Source organism: Mastigoproctus giganteus, chromosome 14 (genome assembly GCF_048544385.1).
Source record: "Mastigoproctus giganteus isolate SK-2022 chromosome 14, ASM4854438v1, whole genome shotgun sequence".
NCBI lineage: Eukaryota > Metazoa > Arthropoda > Arachnida > Uropygi > Thelyphonidae > Mastigoproctus > Mastigoproctus giganteus.
The window spans coordinates 36,860,079-36,885,722 of record NC_143588.1 but is presented as its reverse complement, the minus strand read 5'-3'; the positions used below and the strand labels follow the sequence as shown (position 1 = coordinate 36,885,722).

At 36.6% G+C, this 25,644-nt stretch overlaps 1 protein-coding gene across 3 annotated transcripts in view; it reads left to right on the top strand.

Annotated features, from left to right (window-relative positions):
* Nucleotides 1-25,644, top strand: part of LOC150075068 (protein disulfide-isomerase A5) — a 755,693-nt gene that overhangs the window by 689,312 nt on the left and 40,737 nt on the right. For all 3 annotated transcript variants that reach the window (XM_090388976.1, XM_090388975.1, XM_090388974.1), the window contains 3 exons: nt 4,985-5,066; nt 6,165-6,177; nt 16,862-16,984. In XM_090388976.1, coding sequence (XP_090245102.1) covers nt 4,985-5,066; nt 6,165-6,177; nt 16,862-16,958 — 192 coding nt within the window. In that variant the 3' untranslated portion in view covers nt 16,959-16,984. The remainder of the gene's footprint in view (nt 1-4,984; nt 5,067-6,164; nt 6,178-16,861; nt 16,985-25,644) is intronic.

Here is a 25,644-nt window from a genome sequence, read left to right as displayed (position 1 = left end):
GAATTTGCAGAGGGCAATGGACGAGCCACTCAACGAATTTGTGGAGAACGCTTCCCAGACAGACATGTACCGGACCTCCATTTGTTTACGCATGAGCACCAAAATTTGTGCGATTATGGGTCATTTAGAGATTAGCAGAGGCATTTAATGCAAGAAAGCAAGCTTATGCAGCATCAGCCAAAAAAAAAAAAAAAAACCACTTCCACTTCACCCCTCTGTTTGTCCGAAATACCTGTCCAGCTGAGCCTTAAACTTATTTAGACTATCAACTTCCACGACAAGGGATGGAAGTCTGTTCCATCAACCAACCACCCGCTGGCTAAAGGCAAATTTCCGCACGTCTATCCTACATCTGTCTTTCCTCGATTTGAATTTATCCCCTCTCAGATGATTATTCTGAGCAAGAGGAAGAATCCCATCAGCATTGAGCATGCTCAAACCATTCAAGGCTTTATACACCTCTATCAGATCACCTCGCTGGTGCCTCGTATCCAGACACTGTAATTTGCAAAACTTAAGCCTTTCTTTGTAAGAGCATCCCTTTGTTCCATTCACTAATCTTGTTGCCCTTCTCTGTACTCGTTCCAGCAGCTCTACATTCTTCTTGAAATGAGGCCTCCAGACCTGTGTACAGTACTCTAGGTGTGGCCTGACCATTGCCTTATACAAGGGAATAATCACCTCCTTATCCCTGCTAGAAAAATTCCTATATATCATTGACAATACACCATGAGCTACTCTTGCAGCCCATCTGCACTGCTCAGAGAACTTCATATCTGCCTGCACAACCATCCCCAGGTCCCTTTCATTCTCCACTGTCAGTGTAGTACCACAGAGTTGATACATTGCTCTGGGGTTGCTGTTTCCCGTATGTAGTACTTTACATTTGTCAATGTTAAACTTCATTTGCCACCTCTCAGCCCATCTGCTCAACCTGTCCAGATCCTGTTGCAGCAGCATAGTGTCAGTAGTGTCCTTGACAACCCTGCCAACCTTCGTATCATCTGCAAACTTGGACATTAAGCTTGATATACCATCATCAGTATCATTTATAAATACATAAAACAACAATGGACCCAATACTGAACCCTGGGGGACTCCACTAATAACATTAGTCCATGATGAGCAGTGTCCATTGATTACCACTCTCTGTCTTTTCCACCTCAACCACTCCTTTATCCATAGCAGCAATTTGCTTCCAATGCCACATTGCTCTAATTTGTGCAACAGTATCAAAAGCCTTTCTAAGATCCAAGTATATAATATCAAAGTTATTTCCTGCATCCAGTTCAGGATAGCTTGTTCAGTCCAGATAACAGGAGTAGTTGGGGGCAGACCACGTTCAACGTGAACTCCCGCCATGAAAGAAACTGCGTTGAATGCCATCCAGAATAATCCTACTACCAGCACATGTGCCATTGCCTCTGCCTTAGGAGTGTCTCGTTGCAGTGTACAGCATGACTGGCACAACAATTCCTTACACCCCTTTCATCTCCAAAGGGTTCAGTTACTGCTTCCCCAAGATCATCCTGCACGTGTGGCTTTTGCACAGTGGTTTATCCAAGAAAGTGTTCAAGACTTGAATTTTCCAGCCTACGTTTTGTTCACAGATGAGGCTTATTTCACTTGGGAAGGCTTATTCAATCAGCACAATGCTCATGTGTGGACTCACGACAACCCACACGGTGGGTGCCCCCGTGCGGCACAACATCGCTTCGCAATAAATGTGTGGGCAGGTATGGTCAGCCCATACCTATTACCATCCCGCCTGAACTCCGCTAAATATCGGATCTTTCTTGAACAAGTTCTACCAGGGTTACTTGACGATGTTCCAGCAAATGTGAGATGCAACATTTGGTTTCAAAATGACGGGCCGCCTTCCCATTATGGAAGGTGTGTTCGTGACCATTTGAACAGGCGTTTTGGGCGTCGATGGATTGGCCGTGGTGGACCCGTTGCCTGGCCCTCATGCTCACCTGATTTATCGAGCCTTGATTTCTTTCTGTGGGGGGCCCCTCAAATCTATCATGTATGGATCTTGTGGCAAGACTTGTCTGCGCTGCTGCTACTGTCAAAGAAACTCCAGGTGTGTTCGACCATGTCCGCCAATCCGTGCTGCGTTGGTGTCACGCTTTTATCGCGTCTCATTGGTGGAACCTTCGAGCATCTGTTGTAACATCATGAAATGCATCCATCTCATACTCCATTGTTAATATTATGTCAAATAAATGTTTGCCACTAATTACTGTCTTGTCATTTCTGCTTCTTGTGCCTCTGCTACTACTTTCCCGTGACGTTTCCATATGATGTTTTTATATGGGTTCCTATACGATTCACATTCCTTTAGATGTGACCTACCTCCCCTAAACATTTGTACCAATATTTTTGAGACACCCTGTATAAAGAACAAAATTATTAATAATTTGTATTATGAATTGTAGTATGAATTTTGTTTATAATTATATTATTATAATAACAGTGTAGTTTGGGGCTAAAGCCTTGGGTTATATAAAGAGTTTAACTAATGTGCGAGTTAGTGCAATTGCATCATTTCAGTACAACTGCATTGTCATCATTGCAACATTAGGGTACCTGCCCACCCACCCACTAATGAGGAGCCAATAAGCTAAGAAATTGCCATACGTGTGATGGTATCCACTGAGAATAAGTAACAGTAGTCTTCTCCTATGATGAAGCATTACTTATTCGAGGTAGTGCAATATCATAGCAACTCGTTATGAAGGTATTCACAATATGAGATATACTTAATGATGCCAATTTATAACTACTTAAGTAGTTGGCTATGTACTGAAATGATGCAATTATACTAACTTGTACATTAATATAATAATTATCATCTAACATTTTTTAATATTATATACACACACACACACACACACACACACAATTACAGAGAGAGAGAAAGAGAATCAGATCTAACAGGCAGAAAATTGAGTAGGGGTGTCACAAAATAAAAAAAATTACTTAGTAAAAAAAAGTGAAGTGTAGCCATTATCAACCCACTGCAGGATGGACGCCTCCTCAACAATTCATGCTGAGGGAAATGGACCATAAACTGCCACGCTGGTCCAGTGCAGGTTGGCAGATCGACCATATTCAGCAGTCAGGGGCTTGAACCCCGGTCTACTCAAAGAGTGTGTGCTACTACACTCCCGCTCCTGACCACTCCGCTGCGGAAGCCTTAAGGGCTTAAAAAAGAAGGTCGAAAACCTTTTATTTCAAAAAAAAAAGGTCGAAAACCACTCTACTAGCTGAACAATCTACTTCTTTTTGAAACTGCTTGTGACAAATGTTTTTTTGAGATAGATCGGCCGCCTTCATCAAGAAGAAGCTGTTCACAATTGAGACTTCTTGATAGTCAGAAAAACAACTTTCTCCACTATTTTATCGATTTCCAAGTGAACAAATAAATTGCACAGTAATTGTCAGCTCTGTCTACTACTCATATTTTTTTGTATATTCACAAATGTCAACTGGCTTTTCAATCTATAAGATTTCATCTTTTACCTTTCCTGTTGTGACCCCATATTTGTATATCATAGAAAATTAGAAAAGCATAAGTACAACTCTTTTGTGTTTCCACAAGAGCACTTGAATTATCCTCCTTTTAGAAACCAGTGACTCAATATTTTTCAATTTTCTTTGTCATCTTGATCTCTTGTGGTTAAACCCTTCCTGTTTCCCATAACAGTGCCTGTTAGGTGTATATTTAGTTTATGTAGTCCTTCTGCTAATTGAATACTAGTGTAAAATCGGTCAATGAACAAATGAAATCCACTACCTTCAACACTTTGAAGAAATTTTTGGATGAGACGAAATCAAGCAACATTGGTTGACAGGTTGTGATTAATTTCTTCATCGCTGCTACAAGATATGTTGTTGGGATTGAAAATAACATCATCCTCACTATTGGACAAAATTAAATCAAATTCCAAATCAGAAAGTTCTAATAATTTCTCAGATTCTTCACCAGAAAAGGCCTTTTTGAGATGTTGATGCCAGGCCTGAAGACTGTTTCTGGCAGGAAGTAAATTCACAGTGACTGCTAAAAATGAATAAGAGAACTATAGTCACCAGCTGTTAATAGTTAGTTCATCAGATTCAGTTAGTTCATCAAGTATTTATATGAAGTATAAATAGAAGGCAGTTTAATAATTACACTGGAAGAGCAAGAAAACAGCTTTGAAATTGGCAAAACAGAAAGGTGCATCTGCCAGGATATTGAGAAATTTTATGATGATGCACAAGAGGAGACATTGGACCACAAAGGGCTAAGGTTTCAGATCCACTCCTGCTGATCAAAAAGCAACAACGTTTATATGCAAACCGAGAACATTTCGTTTCTGCGCATCCAAAGTGCCCATTCATTCATGCAACCAGTACATGGCAACAAACATAACATCCAGTGCTTCAACTACAGTATACAGCGTATGGATTGCCAATGTGAAATGTATGAAAATAAATAAATAATGATCGCTTGATTTCCAATGGTCTGATTTTAATGAAATTTGGGAATGCTAGACAAATAATTCTAAAAGAGTGAAATATCAAATTTCATGAAAATCAATCCACTGGGAGTCAAGTTATTATATGTGAATGGAAAGAAATAATAATTGCCAGGTTTCTACTGGACCATATTTTAATAAAATTTGGGATGGCTTGCAAATCTTTCTAAAAGGCCCAGATATAAAACTGCATGAAAATGAATCCACTAGAAGCATTATTATGTGCAGATGGACAGACATGCTGCAGACAAATAGGCACATCATGCATATATGCTAACATGACTTAAAAAAAGAAAAGATGAGTAAATGTCAGGGAAAAAGGGGTTTAATTTAAGAATAAAAATTGTGATGGAAATTGCAAGAAATTTGTTATACATGTTGGTTAAATAATTTGTTTCCTCAGTTGCTTCAATAGAGTTTTAATTATTTCTCATATGCATATTTATATTACATTGTAGGTGCCTGGGATTTTGGCTACAGTTGATGCAACAGTTGAAAAATCTCTTGCAGCAAAACAGAACATCAAAGGATTTCCTACAGGTACTTTTTTTTTTTTTTTTTTGTCTATTCTGAAACTGTGAACTTTCTTTACAAGGCAAGATCATGAAGTTCCAGACTCAAATTTTATTTAAACAAATGTAGTGTTTACAGATAATTACACATTGAAATTGAAGTTTTTAAATAATAATCTTTGCTATTAAATATTTTTCCATCTGTCATATAACTGCAAAAAAAAAAAACTGTTTCAGATTTATTTTTGTAAATTCCATGATTGCATTGGTAACTGTAACTTCTGCTTTGAACCCTCTGGTCAGTTCTCTTCCTTTCAATACATCTTTTAATTTTGTAATGTTATTAACAGTGTGTTATAAATTTATAATGAATTATGATTTTATAGTTAAAAAAATAATTCTTGCATAACTTCACATATAGTTCTGTCACTGCAATATATATATATATATAAATATATATATATATATTTTCCTATGGGCCTTCCATTCAGAGGATTGTTATTTTGTCTGTAGCTTGTAAAGATGGCACTGTGTTTCATCTCTTGCTATTTAATTTTAAAAATGCTGGGTCACTAACACAGATTTAATCCAGTTCTTTGAAAATGCAATTGTTCTTTTTTGTGATCTGCAGTTAAAAACTTGGAACAAAGAAATTGCATTGTCTTTTCCTATTTAAAATAATAGATGTAATGGCTTGGAAATTACCATATGATATTCCAACTTGAGCGACTGTCTCGCTTCTTATTTGACACTTGATCTAAATAATGCTTCAGTTGTCGGAGATAAGTTTGACAAGGTCTCCCATACATTGCATCATCTGCAGTGATATTATGTCCATCTTTGAAACTTTGACACATTTGCGCCGTTCAAATATGTTTCTAGAGAAAAAAAATTATTTTTTTTGCTATATGCTACAATCATTTCTGCATTTCTGCAGTCTTCAAAAAAAGTGGCATTCTGAAAACAGTAATATAAAAAAAAAATGTGTCCAAAATGCTAGCTACTATTAAAAAAAATTCTAGACAGCCTAGGTAAAAAATTAAAATTAAATACGTGCATATTCTACATTATATAACTGTTTGTGCTGTGAATTAACATTAATACTTTTTTTTTTTGTATTTTTCAGTGCGGTTTTATAGGTAAGCTGACTTTCTTATTTTAAAACTACTTTTAATTTTAAAACAGAGAAGTAATAAGTGATATGTATTTGAATATCCTCTGTATTTGAATTTCATATTAAGTAAGTGTTGCAGTTAGATCTGGTTATGTTGTTAGCTATAATGAGCACTATGCATGTTATATTTGCTTTCCTCATTTATCAGTAAAATTCGTTTAATGAAATGATATATTTTAATATGATTAGTATTATGAAAAAATGTGAAAAAATCACTTAATTAGTCAAAGTTAGATTTGTTTTGCTGGCCGCACTGAGTGATTCAATCAAAATTAGTGTGTTACATTTTCAATGAAGTATACTGCACTTACACTTTTGCGCAGCCACCAAGGTCAAGCAGGAGGTGCATCATGATTGGAGTCCTGCAACATTTTGATAGCACCTCGTATATACCCACACACACACTTCTGATCGAGCATGCGCAATACAAAACATAGATAAAAGAAACAGAATTCATGACGCTAACACATGACTTCGTAACTTCAACACTCTCACACATTTGCCACAACAAGTGCCACAGTCTTTTAAATTCATTTATTTCCACTTATTTTAGCGTTGAATGTACACAGGTCTTGAAATAATTAACAAAATTTAAAATGCTGTTTTAGTTCACTTTCTGCATGGCTGTATAAAAATTATTCACAGGCTATAGGTTAGACATCACCACCATAATTACATATGATTTGTTGGATAATTCTAAGTCAGCACTTATTTTAATTATTGTTTACTTAGAATTAGTATTATCCAACAAATCATGTGTAAATATGGTAATACTAATTCTAAAACACAAGGACACTTTCTCCATGCTCAAGATGGTGTTAGACTTTAGAATAAAACAAAAGAATTAAATATAATATACAGGCAGTTCTCGCTTTATGAGTTCCCGGGTTTACGAGGTGTTTTTTTTTTTTTTTTTTTCCAAGTATCAACAAAATCAAAAATATGAACATTAATTGCAAAAAAAATGAATGTTAAACATTCATAAATACCGCATTTCAAAACACTCTCATAGCTATACAATACAGTATACCCTGCTTTACGATATTAATCCATTACCATCGTATCATGAAAATATCGTGATGTGAACCCAATAACACAGGTTTTTTGGTAATTCATTCCACGACCTCGGAAGTTCAAATTTTCGCTATATAACTCCCTAAAAGGTTGTTTTTATAGTGTAAATTGTATTAGTTACCAATTGAAATTATTAAACGCACTACACTTTCATCGTTATCATACAGTGTGCTCCCACTTTATTAGATACACCCACCTAGTAGCATGTTGCACCTCCTTTAGCTTTCAAAACAGCCTGAATTCGTCTAGGCATGGATTGAACAAGATGCTGAAAAAACGTGCAGGAATGGAGTACCATGCAGACATGAGTGTGTCGCACAGTTCCTTCAGATTCAATGGAGGTGTAGGCCTGCAGCAAACAGCCCTTTCCAGCTCATCCCAAAGATGTTCAAAAGGACTGAGATCCGTGGATTGAGCGGGCCACTGCAGCAAAGAAAAGTCATTGTCATGTTCCTGGAACCATTCCGTAGTGATTCGGACTTTGTGCACCAGTGCATTATCCTGCTGGAAGTAACATCTGACTGAGGATAAACTGTCAACATGAACGGATGCACTTGGTCAGCAACAATGTTTAGGTATGATGTGGCATTCAGACGTGAATCTATGAGTATCAATGGACCCAGCGTGTGCCAAGAAAATATTCCCCACACCATAAGACTGCCCCCACCACCTTGCACAGTAGTCGTCAGACATAACGGGTCCATGTATTAACGTTGTTTTCGCCAAATTCTGAGCCTTCCATCAGCATGATGCGACAGTCTTTTAAATTCATTTATTTCCACTTATTTTAGCGTAGAATGTACATGGGTATTAAAATAATTAACAAAATTTAAAATGCTGTTTTAATTCACTTTCTGCATGGCTGTACAAAAATTATTCACAGGCCGTAGGTTGGACATCACCACCATGATTACATATGATTTGTTGGATAATACTAATTCTAAGTTGGCACTTATTCTAATTAGTGTTTACTTAGAATTAGTATTGAACTTCGACTTGTCAGACCAAGCAACTGTTTTCCAATCCTCAATAGTCCAGTGCCGATGTTGCTGTGCCCATAGGAGGCATGCTCTCTTGTTCTTCATTGATAACAAAGGTACATGATGTGGCCATCGGCTGTTGTAGCCCATTTGTGACAAAGTTCGACTAGTGGTCCATTGCGATATTTTGTTCTGTGCACCAAGGTTGTATTCTGACCTGATGCGCGACATTGTGTCCCGTCTGTTAACTTGCACAATTCTAGCCATCCTCCTCTGACCTCTCTCATCAACAAGCGATTTTCTTCCACACGAGTGCCATTGAGAGTATGTTTTCTGTTCGTTGCACTATTCTCGGGGCGCCTCTGTAGCCAGGTGGGCAGCAGCAGTGCATAGCACACACTTCTTGATTAGACTGGGGTTCGAGCCCGTAATCACCAAAAAAAGGAGGATGCGGTAAGGTCAGGAATGACCACCACATATCCCCGAAGCAATATGGCCTTAGTTGCTAATGCTCCTAAAAAAAAAAAAAAAAAAAACCCAAAATAAATAGCACTATTCTCGATACACCCTTGAAACTGTGGTGCGTGAAAAGTACAGGAGAATTGCCGTTTCAGAGATGCTTTGTCCAGCACATCTTGCACCTACTACCATGCCATGTTCGAAGTCCGTTCGAGCACTCCTTTTCCCCATTCTTGCTACGGTTTGTATGCTTAACTGATATTAGAAAGGTTGTTCTGCTGCATTTATATCCACAACTGTGGTCATGTGACTTGCGACGTTGTGGGGACAAACCATTTGTGTGCACAGGAGGCATACCTAATAACCAGTTTTGAACAGCTTTGTGATATTTTTCTAAAGCACATTCTGGAAGTCACCACCATAAAACAATAAAAAGAATTTGCACTTTCAGGTTTATTGGGCTTTTCTGTTACTGCAAGCAATTATAAACGGGTGGTAAACTCAGTGTTATTGCATTTTCGAAAATACCAATAGCTGGAATTGTGTGGGTTTTTATGTTATTATGGTGAAATGTGTTTGCACTTTACTGAAATCTTCAATCGTATAAAAAACATAAATAAATTTTCAAAATCTTCTTTTCATTCCTTTTTTTTTTTATTTAAGCTTCATAAATTTGTTATTCCTCTCAAATCGTGTTAGTTGCAATTTGTGCATTGCATTAAAAAATGCTTATGCATGCTATTGAAATTTATAAAGAAAAGAGAAGATTATCTTGAAAATAAACACCTCTTCAAGCATTTCTTAAGAAGACGACTCCTTGTGCAACAGACCAACGAGTGCTGAGCCAATAATGAGTGATCAATGAGTGTGCATTTAGTTGATGATGAAAAATAAACATTCTTTAACATTTGTAAGTCATAAATAATTTCTCTATTATTATGTATAAATATAGTGCAAATGCATCAGGAATACATAGCTATATCTGAATAAATCAGATTATTAATTATTAATAAATCAGATTATTAATCAGATTATTAATTAGGAATAAGTAACATTAGTCTTCTCCTTAGGTGAAGCGTTACTTATTCGAAGTAGTGCAATATCATGGCAACTCGTTGTGAAGGCATTCACAATATGAGATATAACTTAAAACGATGCCGTTTTATTAATAATCTGATTTATTCAGATATAGCTATGTATTCCTGATGCATTTGCACTATATTTATACATAGTCTAGACTCCTTCATAGCTTGAGGCTTATGCCCTAAACGCTTGAGTCTTTCTCTATTATTATAATTTGCTTGATTTTACAGGCTACGTTTTCATTTCTTTAGATAAATCAATCATTGTTGATAACGTAACCCTTATTTTTAACATTGTCTATGGAAAATAAATTCCCGCTTTACAAGCTCGCGCTAGGAACGAATTAATTCGTAAAGTCGAGAACTACCTGTACATAATTTATATTTTAAATACACACTATACAACATTTAAATATGCTATCATGAATGTAACTTTATTAAATTATCATCACACATAACAACATAATTCTTACATAACTTCACATTTAGCCATGTCAATCCAATATATATATTTTTTATTCCTGAAGGACTTCCACTCAGAGGATTGTATTTTGTCTGTAGCTTGTAAAGATGGCACCATGTCTCATCTGTTATCGATTTTAAAAATTATGAGTCACCATCAGAATTTAAACCTGTTCTTTTTGTGTTCTGCAATTAAAAACTTTGGAAAGAATAAGTTGCATTGTCTTTTTGTATTTAAAATAAATATTTTTACTTGGAAATTATTATATGATATTCAAACTTGAGAGACTGTCTCACTTCTTATTTTGTCAATTGATCCAGATAATGCTTCTGTCATAGGAGAAAAATTTAATACTTCTTTCACCCTCAAGTGGCATTAGACCATTATAATAAAACAAAATTATTAAATATAATAAATATAATATACTTATTTTACATTTTAGATACATATACAACATTTAAACATGCTATCAAACATGAAAAGTTATACATACAATAGCTACAAACAGTGGTGTTATAAATGCCAGAAGTTTTGATCAAATGATAACCAAACATTCAGGTTATTATTATTGTTTACTGTTATTGTTCAGCTTCAAAATAAGGGTTAAAATAACTTAGCTTCAGATGCCTTGTAGCCTTACTGTCTTACATATTTGGAATTCAGCTTCAATTAAAAAAAAAAAAAAAAAAACTGTAAGAATCCATTGGAACTAAACAGAAATGTGTTGTTCTCTACCACTCCTTATAACAACAGTAATGCAGTTTTTTATCTCTGCAGATATTAAAAAATATTTGGATAGTAAAGAACTGACCAAATGCAAAATGCGATCTTACTCAACGTAGCTATAAAGTTAAGTTCTTCAATGGTTTTATATACGGCATACCTTCCATTCAATAGACCTAAGAAATAATGGACAGTATCCACTGAACTTGGCTTTTTTTGTCCTTATGGGGCCTGGTGAAATAACTGCTTATGGTATTTACCATATCTTAAAATATTTTCATAATGAAACAGAATGTCAGGAAGCCAGGATTTTTCTCACCGTTACATTTCATCAATCTACCAAGCACATTAGACATCTGTTGAGATTCATCTTAACCTCCAGCTAGGATACTTGAGAGATCTTCAGATTCTGAATGAGTTTTAACCAGAATTTGAGTAGCCATTATTTCACACAACAAGGTCTTTTACTCCACGCAATAAGTACAATACAATACAGTATTACAACATGTAATGTTTTTTATTTCATAGTGCAAAACGTTTTCATAATCTATCAACTTTGACAACTTTGTATTTCTTTTGAATTAAACAGATATTAAAACTAGGTTTTGCTGTATTAAATTAAGACAGACATTAATGAGTATAGGTTGCTATACATCAGGGGTTGGCAACCTTTTTTGAGTGAAGAGCCATTTTTGATCTAATTAAAAAAAGAGAATCTGAAGAGCCACACCTCAGCTCAAGCTGTGGGAGATTTTAAGAAATGGAACAGAGTGGAAAGGTGTGTTTTATTAAAAAAATATATATTTTGAAATATTTATTAATACTGAAAAAAGTAACAAACATCGAATTAGATATGAATTAATGTGCCTTTTGCTGCTGAACTTCTTTCTCAGTGTCAGGCGTAATTTTCTTGATTTATTTTTAATATAGTTCACATTCGAAAATATTTTCCCATAGAAATACATTGAACCAAAAACTGAGAAGTCCAAATCAGATATTTTCAAATTTATATACTTGTCCGGTAAGTTACGCCACACATCAAACACAATTTAGTCTTGCTTTTTCAACTCATCTATCACCATCCATTTGTGTAGAATTGGAATGGTAGCCTTTTGCCTTTCCAAATCCTCAATTTCGGTTTTAAGGCATTTTAGTCTTGCACTCCACATATCCTTGATTTTTAAGTCCTCTATAACTCCATTTCAAGTTGTGCTTCATGTGGGCTAAAAGTTAGAGCTGCAGTTACATGTTTAAAAAGCCCCAGGTTGCCGACCCCCGCTATTTATCATAGTGCATCATATAGAGACATTTTGCATTTAACAATCTGCATATAAAAGGCTCACTGGTGGCATTGATGACATTGTATTAATGTGGAATTTACATAAAGACATAACTGCTGTTAAGGGTAAAGGGAAGGGCTTCAGAAAAGCTTTTGATACTGTTGTACATAAGATTGGTCCACTTGATATTGGTTGCTTGACTATAGATGATCATTCTCAGATAGCTGCCAAACTAAATGAGTATTTTGTATCTACATTCACACTGAGGAGTTATTCAAGGAGGAGAGCGCCAGATGTTTATCAAACTTTAACAAGGAGTTAAATGATTTTGTAATAACTGAGAGCAAAGTGGAGGAGAAATTGTTGAAGTTAAACATAAGAAAGGCACCTGGGGAGGATGGGACACACACAGTTATATTAAAGGAAGTAAGCAAACCCTTAGCCATAATTATGAGAGCATCCTTTGACTCTGGGGAAGTTCCCAAGGACTGGAGATATGTAAATGTATCTCCAATTCAAAAAGCGGGATCAAAGGGTGACACAAGTAATTACAGACCTGTTAGTTTGACTTCTGTTCCAGGAAAAATAATGGAGTCACTGGTTAAAGAAGCATTGCAGGATCATTAAGACAAGACTGCAGCAATAATCAGACACAGCATGGGTTTGTCAAGGGGAAGTCTTGTCTGACCAATTTGATTGGATACTATGATGTGGTCACAAAAGAACAGGATGCAAAAAATAATTTTGATATCATATACTTGGATTTCAAAGCTTTTGACACTGTTGCACATGGAAGACTACTGTACAAATTGGAGCAGAATGGTATTAAGGGCAAGTGATAAAATGGATAAAAGGATGGTTGAGTGGGAGAAGACAAGGAGTGGTGTTCCTCAGGGTTCAGTGTTGGGCCCATTGTTGATTTGTATATTTATCAATGATATTGATGAAGGTATATCAAGCTTAATGTCAAAGTTTTCAGATAATACAAAGGTTGGCAGGGTTGTTAATGAGTATGCTGTTCCAACAGGATCTGGAAAAGTTGGGTAGATTGGCTGAGAAGTGGAAACTGAAGTTTGACGTTGACAAATGCAAAGTACTGCATATGGATAGCAGTAACACCAGAGAAATTTACCAACTATGTGGTGTTACACTCAGGGTAGTGGAGAATAAAAGAGACCTTGGGGTAATTGTGCAGTCAGATAAGAAGTTTTCTGAGCAGTGCAGTCAGGCTACCAGAGTAGATCATGGGGGTATTGTCAATGATATACAGGAATTTTGTGAGCAGGGATAAGGAGGTAATTATCCCCTTGTATAAGGCAAAGGTCAGATTACACCTTGAGTACTGCGTACAGGTCTGTAATCCTCATTTTAGGAAGGATGTAGAGTTACTAGAACGAGTACAGAGAAGGGCAACAAGATTGGTGAAAGGGAACGAAGGGGGCTCTTATGAAGAAAGGCTTAAGTGGAGACTAGGCACCTGCGAGGTGATATGATTGAGGTATATAAGGCCTTGAATGGATTGAGCGGGCTTAATGCTGAGCGAATTCTTGCTCAGATTACAAACCTGAGGGGACATAGATTCAAACTGAGGAAAGACAGTAGTAAAATAGATGTGCGGAAGTTTGCCTTTAGCCAGCTGGTAGTTGATTGCTGGAACAAACTTCCATCTGTTGTAGAAGTTGATAGCATAAATAAATTCAAGGCAGAACTAGACAAACATTTGGAATGAATAGATCAGTGAAATGGGAAGGGTTTTTTTTCTTTTGTGGCTGATGCACTTGCTTTCTTGCATCATGTGCCTCTACTAATGATAATAAAACACTGCCATAGAAACTAGAGCAGATTGGTCCACTTGATATAGGTTGCTTGACTATAGATCATTCTCAGATAGTGACATTTATGGAAAGTTACTACTGTGGATTAAGGGAAAATTTTAACATTGATAAATGCAATGTTAAAATTGAAATATGCTTAAGTGTGGTATCACACTTAGTGCATTACAGAACCAGAAAGACTTAGTAGTAATTTTGTAGCCTGGCAGAAAGTTTCTGAGTAGTGCAGACAAGTTACCTGGACAGCTCATGGAGTTTTGTCAGTGATATTCAGGAATTTTTCCAGAACAGATAAGGAAGTGATTCTTCCATTGTTTAAGGAATGGATAGGCCAAATCTTGGCCTAATCATTGCCTTAAACATTGGGAAAGTTGAGTGCTTGCTACACATCTGGAAGCTTCATTTTAGGAAGGATATTCGTCTGTTGGAATGGATGCAGAGAACAGCAACAAGATAAATGGGAGACAAAAGCATACACACCAGGAAAGGCTTCAATTCTGCAAACTGCAGCACCTAGACACTAGGCACTTATGAGGAAATCTGATTGAGATGTTTAAGGCTTTGAATAGATTCAGTAAGCTCAATGCTGCTAGAATCCTTTCTGTTGATTAGTCTCACACACATGAGGGGGTATAAATTCAAATAGAGGAAGGATAGTTGCAGGATCAATATGCATGAATTTTCCACATTGCACCTTTTGTGCATAAAGGTGGCAAACTTCCATTTGGTTTTGCTGAAATGGGTAGTTTTAATAAATTCAAGGAATAACTGGACAACCTTATTAGAAGGGATGGACTATGTTATGGTTTGTTTTTTTTTCCTGTTTTTTTTTTCTCCTTTTCTTTTTAAATTTTTTTATTTATTTATTTTTTTGGCTGATGCTGTATGAGCTTTGCTATCTTGCATCATTGTCACTAGTAATACTACTGATATTGACTAATACTATATAAACACTGATTCAGAGCATAACTGCCATCACAGTTCTCTTCTGATCCAAAACATTCCCACTGAGGTACGAATTTAATCTAAATTTAATTTAATGTACAAACTAAGTTTTAAAACTAAGGGACATGAATATAAAAGAAACATCATTGTTTCCTTGTACTGTGTAACACAATTTAAAAAAAATCACATTTGTATTATTATATAGTTTTATGACTTAAACTTCTGATATTATTTATACTCCTAGAATTACATGGAGTAATTTAGTGTACTAAATAGTGTTTGTGTTGTTTTTATTGTAATTCAGTGAACAGCTAAATCCTCTTGGACTTCAACCTTCTTTTTAAGCATGATTTATTGACGCTTCAGCATATATAATGAGGCACACAGGGCACTGAACTTCTTGCTTTTCTAAAGGTGATACAAAATACTTCTTTTCTCTCCATAAAGGGGAAAAAAAGTATCAGCATAATGTGATAATGTTGATTTATTGATGCATGATAGCATAGCTATTATGCACCAATAGATAAACATGATAGCATAGCTATCAATGCACCAATAAATCAACAACTGCTCAAATACTTCCAGTCAGATCGCATAATTACTCCTGGATATTTTTTGTTAACAATTAACTTTACTTTGCTGCTACCCAAATGGTATGTTATCATTGAATTACTGAAATACCTTGTGTTTATCAAATTAATTGCAGTTTTTCAGACCATTTACAAAGTTAAGATCACCTTGAAATGGCAGGTCCAGTTTAATGTCATTTACCACCCTGCCAACTTCTGTATCATCAGAAAACTTCCAACATGAAACCCTGTGGCATGCCATTCATAACATTAATCCATGATATGCATGCTCTTTATGACTACTCTGTGAACTGACACTGAAGTGTTGTAGGAGACACTCCAGTAATTTGCCCTAATGCCGCATTTCTCCAAGTTATGGTATGATTCATTTAGCAAAGATTTAGCAAAATCTTTGCTAAAATTTAAGTAAATGTCAGAATTATTTTTTGTATGCAGTTACTTTGTAACACCCTTGTGGTAGCAAATTGAACTAGATAGAAATTATCTCCCCATAACAAATGCATTCCATGATTGCCTTATAGCTTCATTTGCCATGCATATGATCTCTTATTATTTCATTAACTATAGACTGTAAGTTTCCTTGGCACAGAAGGAAACTTAAAGGTCTGTAATGACTGAATTCACTATCTGTGTATAAACTAATGAAAGTCAGATTTTCTATTTCACTGTAGCTTTTTCTTTCTGTGTTTTTTTTTTTTTTTTTTTTTGGCTGATGCTGCATAAGCTTACTTTCTTGCATCATATGCCTCTTCTAATGCTAATACTAATGTTTATACTCCAGCATGACCACATAACTCAGAGGAATTCACATCTAATCATTTTGATAATAATAACAATCAGTACATCATTTAGTAGTTACTTGGACTTGAACCACATTCAACTCAACCATGAGTGCTATTGCAGTCTCACACTAACCACTTGGCTATGTGAAGCTGAAGAGGAAAAAGAAAATTTCTGCCTATTACCTTGTTCATATTTCCATTCCATAGATGTGAACAAAGTTGAACTATTTTAAACTAAAAACTTTTGTTTTTAGTTTAAAAGAAAGAATAGTTCAGCAGTGAAATTCCAAAATAGTTTTTATTTAAAAACTAATTTTTGTTTCTCAATTTTTACTGAAGCTGTTTTTAAAAGTTGTGACCTTACTGTTTCACTTTTCTTCTTTGCCATGTTGCTCTTTCACTTAGCCATAAAGTCATTATTTTCATTGATGTGTTTTAGGAAGGGAGTATATTTGGCAGAATATGAAGAAAAGAGGACAGTTGAAAATTTGATTGCCTTTGTAAAAAACCCTCCAGCTCCTAAAGATGAACTATGAAAATAATTGCAGTTATGAATAGCAAGGTAAGTCCAAAGGTTAAAGACAGACAGAACAGTAATTATGTACTCTAAGCAGACTACAACAAATCCTGAGCACTAGTTTGCCAATGGTTCCTTATAACAATTTACAAGTTATAGCTGCGGCTTACACTGAACAACAAATTTTGGGTCATTCTTGTTACAGGCATGAAAGTAAGTGTACTTTATAGATTTTGGGGTGCTAAACGTGGAAATAGGGCTTAAAATTGCAGATTGGCTCTTGTTTTTGAAAAATTATTTTTTTATATTTATACAAGGTATTTTTTATTTTTGCGGCAGTAAGATGTAGCTAAAAACATACCTGTATCAAACACAGGACCATTTCGCCTTTCGCTTGTATACAGCTTCGGGATCATCCCTTTTCACCGTTCAATAATAATTGGCTAACTTGGCGGCACACCATGTTCGCTGCTGACAGCACCACAGTTCGGCAGGAAGAAATCCAGGTGTGAATGCAAGGAATGCACATTCAATGACATGTTGCACCCCAGTTTTTCGTAAGAATAATGAGATCTTCCACAAGCTGCCAGCTTTAACATTTCCTAGAAAATCAGTAGAAACATTTCGAAAGGCTTTCCATGCTGATTTCTCGCTATCACTAAGGGCACATTCAAACTGTTCATCTTTGAAAAGTTGCCTTATTTGTGCACCAATGAAAATGCCTGCCTTAATCTTGTTTGTACTAAGTCTTGAGAATTTCTCTTGCAAGAATGTGAATGCAGAACCATTCGCTTCCAAATTTTTCATGAGCTCCAGTTTGATGTTGAGTGGTGGAAGCAAAACTTCATTTGGCTCTTCCAGAGTTTCAAATGCTACATTCTTAATTCCAGGTGTTAACGATTTTCATTGAGGCCAACTCTCTTCTCGTAGTGCATATCCTTGGCACGACTCTCCCGTTCACAGAGAAAGCAACAATACTTAGTGTAACCCTTTTGTAGTCCTAATAAAATGGCAATTACCTTTATATCACCACACATCTGTCACTCATACTTCTGATAGTGTACACCTAAGAGAATGTTCTCCACATTGGTGTATTCTTCCCTTTTAGTGGACAGCATATGCAAGAGGTATTGAAGGCAGCATATTTCCATTGTGTAATAACACAGTCTTGAGAATAACCTTAGAAGAGTCTATAAATAGTCGCCATTCTTTGGGAACATGCCTCATGTTTATTGCTGCCATTAGACCATCAACTTCCTTACAAATAGTGAGTTCATGTTTGATAGAATTTATCATAGTCTTTATTTCAAGTACGAAATGTTGTCACTTTCACAGAATGATCTGGAAGATTCAACTGTTGTAGCCTCAAGGCCAAAATCTCTGCCTTATTCTTCGGCAGTTCGAGATCCCTGATGAAGTCATTAAGCTCACTTTCTGTGATCTTATTGGTTCAGAAGGATAAAGGTTTGGACAAAATGGTGGATCCCTTAACATAGACGGCTGCTGTACTTCTTCGTGTAAATCAAGTTGATGTTCATCAGTATCTTCATCAGAGTGTACAGAAAAACAGTCAGTTGGTTCAGGAATAGGATGCGCCTCACTGTGAGGCACGGGACGAATTGCAGATGGTATAATTAAGTACATCACTGTCCACTTTTTCTTTATTGTCATCCCTTTTCTAATAGGAGGTACCATAGAGAAGTAACAGTCTGGTGTGATATGTTGGCTCCCTCCATGTCATGGGTACTGCGAAAAGGCATAAAGCATCCCTTTCAATTCACCTTCGTGTTGAGTTTTAATGAAAGGGTAGTGCAGCATATGTGTCGAACACTGTTCTTGTCCTTCACGCCTACTTTACACCCAAAGTACAAGAAGTAGGCCTTTTTTATGGCTCAAGTTAAGAGATCCTTTCCTGAAGCTAACATAGCTTTTCCACATATGTAACAGAAGTCATCGGGACTATTCACACAATTTCAGGGCATATTAATCTTATACAATGCAAAACTCACCAATATGAGACCTCATTAGCAAAGGCACATGATGCAAGAAAGCAAGCTTATATAACATCAGCCAGAAAAAAAAAAAACCCAAAAAAAAAAAAAAAACCTTATTTCACCCATCCACTTGCTCCAGATGTTTGTCAAGTTCTGCCTTGAATCTATTTAGGCTATCAACTTCTACAACAACAGATGGAAGTTTGTTCCAGCAATCAATCACTCGCTGTCTAAAGGCAAACTTCCTCATCTATCCTACAACCATCTTTCCTCGATTTCAATTTATGCCCTCTCAGGCGATTATTCTGAGCAAGAGGAAGAATTCCACCCGCATTGAGCATGCTCAAACCATTCAAGGCTTTATACACCTCAATCAGATCACTTCGCAGGTGCCTAGTCTCCAGATACTGTAATTTGCAAACCTTAAGTCTTTCTTCGTAAGAGCAACCCTTTGTTCCATTCACTAATCTTGTTGCCCTTCTCTGTACTCGTTCCAACAGCTCGACATCCTTCTTAAAATGTATACAGACCTGTATAGAGGTCTGTAGGCCTCATTTTAAGAAGGATGTGGTCTGACCATTGCCTTATACTCAAGATGTGGTGTGACCATTGCCTTATACAAGGGGATAATCACCTCCTTATCCCTGCTAGCAAAATTCCTATATATCATTGACAAAACACCATGGGCTACACTTGCAGACCATCTGCACTGCTCAGAAAACTTCATATCTGCCTGCACAATTACCCTCAGGTCATTTTCATTCTCTACCACTGTCAGTGTGGTACCACAGAGTTGATACATTACTCTGGGATTACTGCTTCCCATATGTAGTACTTTACATTTGTCAATGTTAAACTTCATTTGCTACCTCTCAGCTCATCTGCTCATCTTTTCTAGATCCTGTTGCAGCAGTGTACTGTCATTAACAATCCTGCCAACCTTAGTATCTTCTACAAACTTGGACATTAAGCCTGATATACCATCATCAATATCATTTATAAATACAGAAAACAACAATCGACCCAACACTGAACCCTGAGGGACTCCACTAATAACATTAGTCCACGAAGAGCAGTGTCCATTGATTACAACTCTCTGTTTTTTCCCACTCAACCATCCCTTTATCCATAGCAGCAATTTGCCTCCAATGGCACACTGCTCCAATTTGTGCAGCAGTCCTCCATGTGTAACAGTATCAAAGGTTTTTCTAAGATCCAAATATATGATATCAAAGTTATTCTTTTCATCCTGTTCCTTTGTGACTACATCATAGTATTCAATCAAATCAGTCAGACAAGACTTTCCCTTAACAAACCCATGCTGTGTCCGAGCTATAACTGAAGTTTCGTCTAGATGATCCTACAATGATTCTTTAATCAGTGCCTCCATTAATTTCCTTGGAACAGAAGTTAAACTAACAGGTCTGTAATTACCTGTGTCTCCCTTTGATCCTCCTTTGTGGATTGGGGTCATATTTGCACATCTCAAGTCCATGGGTACCTCCTCTGAGTCTAGGGAAGCTCTCATAATTATGGCTAAGGGTTTGCTTACTTCCTTTTCCACCTCCTTTAATATAACTGGATAGATTCCATCCACCCCAGGTGCCTTTCTTGTGTTTATCTTCAACAATTTCTCTTCCACTTTACTCTCAGTTATTACAAGATTATCTAGCTTACTGCCAGAGTTAAATACACCTCTGACATTCCCCTCCCTGAATAACTCCTCATGTGTGAATATCAATGCAAAATATTCATTTAGTTTGTTAGCTACCTGAGCAGGATCATCAACAGTTGAACCATCGATATCAAGTGGACCAATCTGATTCATCCCCTTCCTTCTAGAGTTTACTAATTAAAGAACTCTTTGCTGTTTTTCTTTGCATCCTTTGCCAAAGATTTCTCGTATTCTGCCTTCGCCTGCCTAACCTCCTTTGTAACTTGGTTACAGACCAGTATATCTATCATAGGCATCTGTATCACATGTTAATTTATATGTATCCCATTCATTTTTCTTCTCTGTCACATGTCTAATTAGTTCATCTGACATCCATTTAGGCCTAAATCTTGAACAATATTTCTTTGTTGGTATGAAAAGCCTAGTAGCTTCCAAGATTAATTCTTTGAATGCTTCCCATTTTTAATTTGCTGTTGGTAACATCATCAGTTGGTTCCAGTAGTATGGAGTTTAAATACTGTCTCAGACCACCGTAGTCACTTTTACGAAAGCAGAAACCCTTCCCTTTACCCTTGATGGTAGTTACCTCTTTGAGGAAATCCCACTTCAGCACACTGTGATCACTGCCACCTAGTGGTTCCTTTATCTGCAGATTCTTGATGCATGAAGAATCATTACTAATAATCAGATCTAGAGTATTACTCCCTATAATTGCCTCCCAAACATGCTGCTTTAGAAAACACTCATCCAGTAAATCCACAAAAGCCTTGCTAGTGTGAGAGTGACCAACCCACAAATTCCAGTCTTATCCGGGAAATTAAAATCCCCCTTTTTAAGACACTCTGATTTACTGCCCCACTCTATTTCTCTGTACAATTTCTCATTATACTCCTCAGATTCATTAGCCCTATAATACACACCTACTCATTTTTCCTTTCCCAGTGCTTATGTCACACTTAACAGTCTCAACATTTCATTATCCACCAACATGAATTGGATGCACTTCCTTAGATTTTATGTGATTCTTAACTAACAGCATAACCCCCCTCCTCCCTTCCTGTCCTGTCTATCCTCTCTGTACACATTGTACTCCCCAAATTCCAGCTCTGCACTGCTTATGTCTGCGTGACACAATGTCTCTGATATCCCAAAAAGTATCTGCTTTTATGTCTTGACTAGCATTTCAAGCTCATCGAATTTATTAACTATACTCCTAGCATTGGTGTACATGCAAGTATACATGCACCTGTTTCTACTCTTAGTTGCCCATGTATTTACTTGTTCCACTGTGACTCCCAGCAGTCCTGGAAATTCCCATTGCCTTGCTTTCCAGGCTGCTGCTCGATTGCATTTCAATAGAAGTAGTGCAAGAATCACTTTTACCTCTGCCAGCGGCTACTGTTAATCTATTAGTCCTTGTATCCCCCCCCAAGCTAGCAGTTTTCCCACCCACCTTGATAGCATTAGCAAAATTTCTTGCGCCTGTAATTCGAAAAGAAGTGCCAGTCGAAAAATTTTAGTGTGATCGTTGTGTTCAGCAGCATAAAATTAGTCAAGGTTAGTTATTTTAGCTTTTTTAATATTTTACACGTTGACCAGTGTTATTATTGTTACTAAACCATTGACAGAAGTCTGTTGTGACACAAATCTCATTAAAGAAGTTGTCATGTATGACAGGAATAACAGCTCTCTTTATTCATCTTTATTTAAGCTAGTGTGGAAACAAAGCAGTTATCAGAACTATTCTTCTTGTTATTCATTTGGTTTGATAAATTGTAAAAGTTGATAAAGGTGTATGGGTTTTTTTTTTCCCCTTGTTATTCAGTTAATTAAAATAATTAATCAAGCAATAGAGAAGTACAATAAAATTTCATAATTTGGCTATGAAATATCCATCATCTGGCACTTTATGAAAATTTTATAATATTTAAAAAAAAAAAAAAAAAAAAACCTCCATTGAGCGTTGTTGCATTATATCTTATGAATTATGTAAAACTATGAGAAGATATTCATAGCTACATTCAAAACTGTCTAATCATATCAACAGTTTCCCACTCTTGATATGATTAGGCAGTTTTCGAACAACCAAACTCCATGTGGAATATATTGTTAGGAAACATTTTAGCAACTCTCTAGTGCATACATTTCTCCATTGTGAAGTTCATAATTATGATATATCACTCACTTTGGGAACCTTCCAGTATCAACAATGCATGCCCAGACATTACCTGTTACTCCTTATCTTGCTTGTTTTAAAATGTATATGATTGTCAAGCTTAAATGATAGTATATGCCAGAATTAAAATCAATTAACAATAAAGAGCTGTATGTAAAGAGTTTGATTTTCAACAAATTGCTCAGTCACTTCACATCACAATGTGAGTTTATTGCTATCAGGAAACATGCTATAGCAAATTTGTCTGGATCACAAATTTTCTTTGAATGATTTTTGAAAATGGACTCTTCATTGCGAAATTCATTTGCAGTTGTTATTAGCTTTTAGTTAATCTATAACTAATTTGCACTGCACATACAACTCATCATTCAACTGGGAGCATAAAGTATAAATTAAAATTTTCAGTATTTTATTATTTTTATTATTATTATTAGGTATATGGTGCAAGGAAACCTGAGGCTTATGCTGCACCAGCCAAAAAAAAAATTTCTGAATTACCCTGAGAGAGAGAGAGAGAGAGAGAGAGAGAGAGAGTCAGAAGTAGAAGGAAATCACAAGAAAGAGAAGAATGATGATATCCAGCTTGGGACCCTGGGTGTGCCAAGCCCATACTCACTAGATGTGAGCCCCTGGGGTTAAATTTATGCACTGTTAGTTTCACAATTACAAAATAGCTAATTTCCAATTGAAAGATTTGCAGTGTATGATTAATGCAATGGTGTTGTCCTGATATTACACTACTTCCAAACAAATGGCATTACTACAGTTAATATTTCGTTCATTTAAAAGAAAAACATTGCTATGATGACCTGTTTCAGGACATTGGTCCCTCATTAGATATTAGATGAACTCTTAAATAAATGGTGTTTATGCCTTTGGCAATTCCATTTGTTTGAAAGTAGTACAATACCAGGGCAATGTTGTGAAGGAAGTTTGATCAGCTATTTGTAATTAGCCCACTGCATTAACAAGGCACCTTAAATCTTGCTAACTTCAAAAAGATAAAAAGACAAACCAACCCTTCCAAATGCATATAGAGTAAAAACTTTGTGAAATTCAGCACTTTAGAATCCTGAAATACTTTAAAGTAGAGGACATTTGACAAAAAAAATTAGATAAATAAATAACATTTTACAGAGCAGGACACTTGTATTATTATTATTTTTTTTTTTTTGGAAGATGCTTGCAGGACCATATTATTCTTTAAGCTATTTTTTCCACCAGCAGGATTTCAACTGCATAGAAAATGTAATGATCTTAACTCTCATAGCAGAGTATTCTTTCAAACAGATGACTCACTGATTGGTTAATTAGCAATTTGTTTAAAATGAGGTTGCTGTAACACGTTTCATGACTAAGTGATCCCTCATCAGCTAGCAGCTAGTCTCTAATTCCATGCAGACAGAACAGTCGTAAAGAAGTTATTCAACATGAGTTAGTATTAGCAATGACAAATGATGCCAACAATCCACTATCTGCTGGCTGAAGACTAATTTCCATGCATCTGTCTCTTTGTAGGTGAAGTTGTATGGAAATGTGGAGACCTTGTAGGTCTCCAGACATTGTAATATGCAGAAATTCTCTGTCTTTTCCAACCTTTGTGTTATCTTTCTTGGTAAAAGCACCCTTTTGTCCCCCCCCCACTAATCCCATTTCCCTTCACTGCACCCATTCCAATAGTCCACTTGCTTCCTAAAACGAAGCTTAAAAACCTGTATGCAGTACAAAAGATGTGGCCAATCCATTGCCTTCTATGAAGAGATAATCACCTCCTTTAGCATTAGCATTAGTAGAGGCATTTGATGCAAGAAAGCAAGCTTATGCAGCATCAGCCAAAAAAAAAAAAAAAAAGTAAAATAAATAAATAAAAAATAACCACTTCCACTTCACCCCTCTGTTCGTTCGAAATACCTGTCCAGCTGAGCCTTAAACTTATTTAGGCTATCAACCTCCACCACAAGGGATGGCAGTCTGTTCCACCAACCAACCACCCGCTGGCTAAAGGCAAATTTCCGCACATCTATCCTACATCTGTCTTTCCTTAATTTGAACTTATGCCCTCTCAGGTGGTTATTCTGAGCAAGAGGAAGAATCCCATCAGCATTGAGCATGCTCAAACCATTCAAGGCTTTATACACCTCTATCAGATCACCTCGCTGGAGCCTAGTCTCCAGACACTGTAATTTGCAAAACTTAAGCCTTTCTTCGTAAGAGCACCCCTTTGTTCCATTCACTAATCTTGTTGCTCTTCTCTGTACTCGTTCCAGCAGCTCTACATCCTTCTTGAAATGAGGCCTCCAGGCCTGTATACAGTACTCTAGGTGTGGCCTGACCATTGCCTTATACAAGGGAATAATCACCTCCTTATCCCTGCTAGAAAAATTCCTATATATCATTGACAATACACCATGAGCTACTCTTGCAGCCCGTCTGCACTGCTCAGAGAACTTCATATCTGCCTGCACAACCACCTCCAGGTCCCTTTCATTCTCTACCACTGTCAGTGTAGTACCACAGAGTTGATACGTTGCTCTGGGGTTGCTGTTTCCCATCTGTAGTACTTTACATTTGTCAATGTTAAACTTCATTTGCCACCTCTCAACCCATCTGCTGAACCTTTCCAGATCCTGTTGCAGCAGCATAGTGTCAGTAATGTCCTTGACAACCCTGCCAACCTTCGTATCGTCTGCAAACTTGGACATTAAGCTTGATATACCATCATCAATATCATTTATAAATACAGAGAACAATAAAGGACCCAATACTGAACCCTGAGGGACTCCGCTAATAACATTAGTCCACGATGAGCAGTGTCCATTGATTACCACTCTCTGTCTTCTCACCCTCAACCACCCCTTTA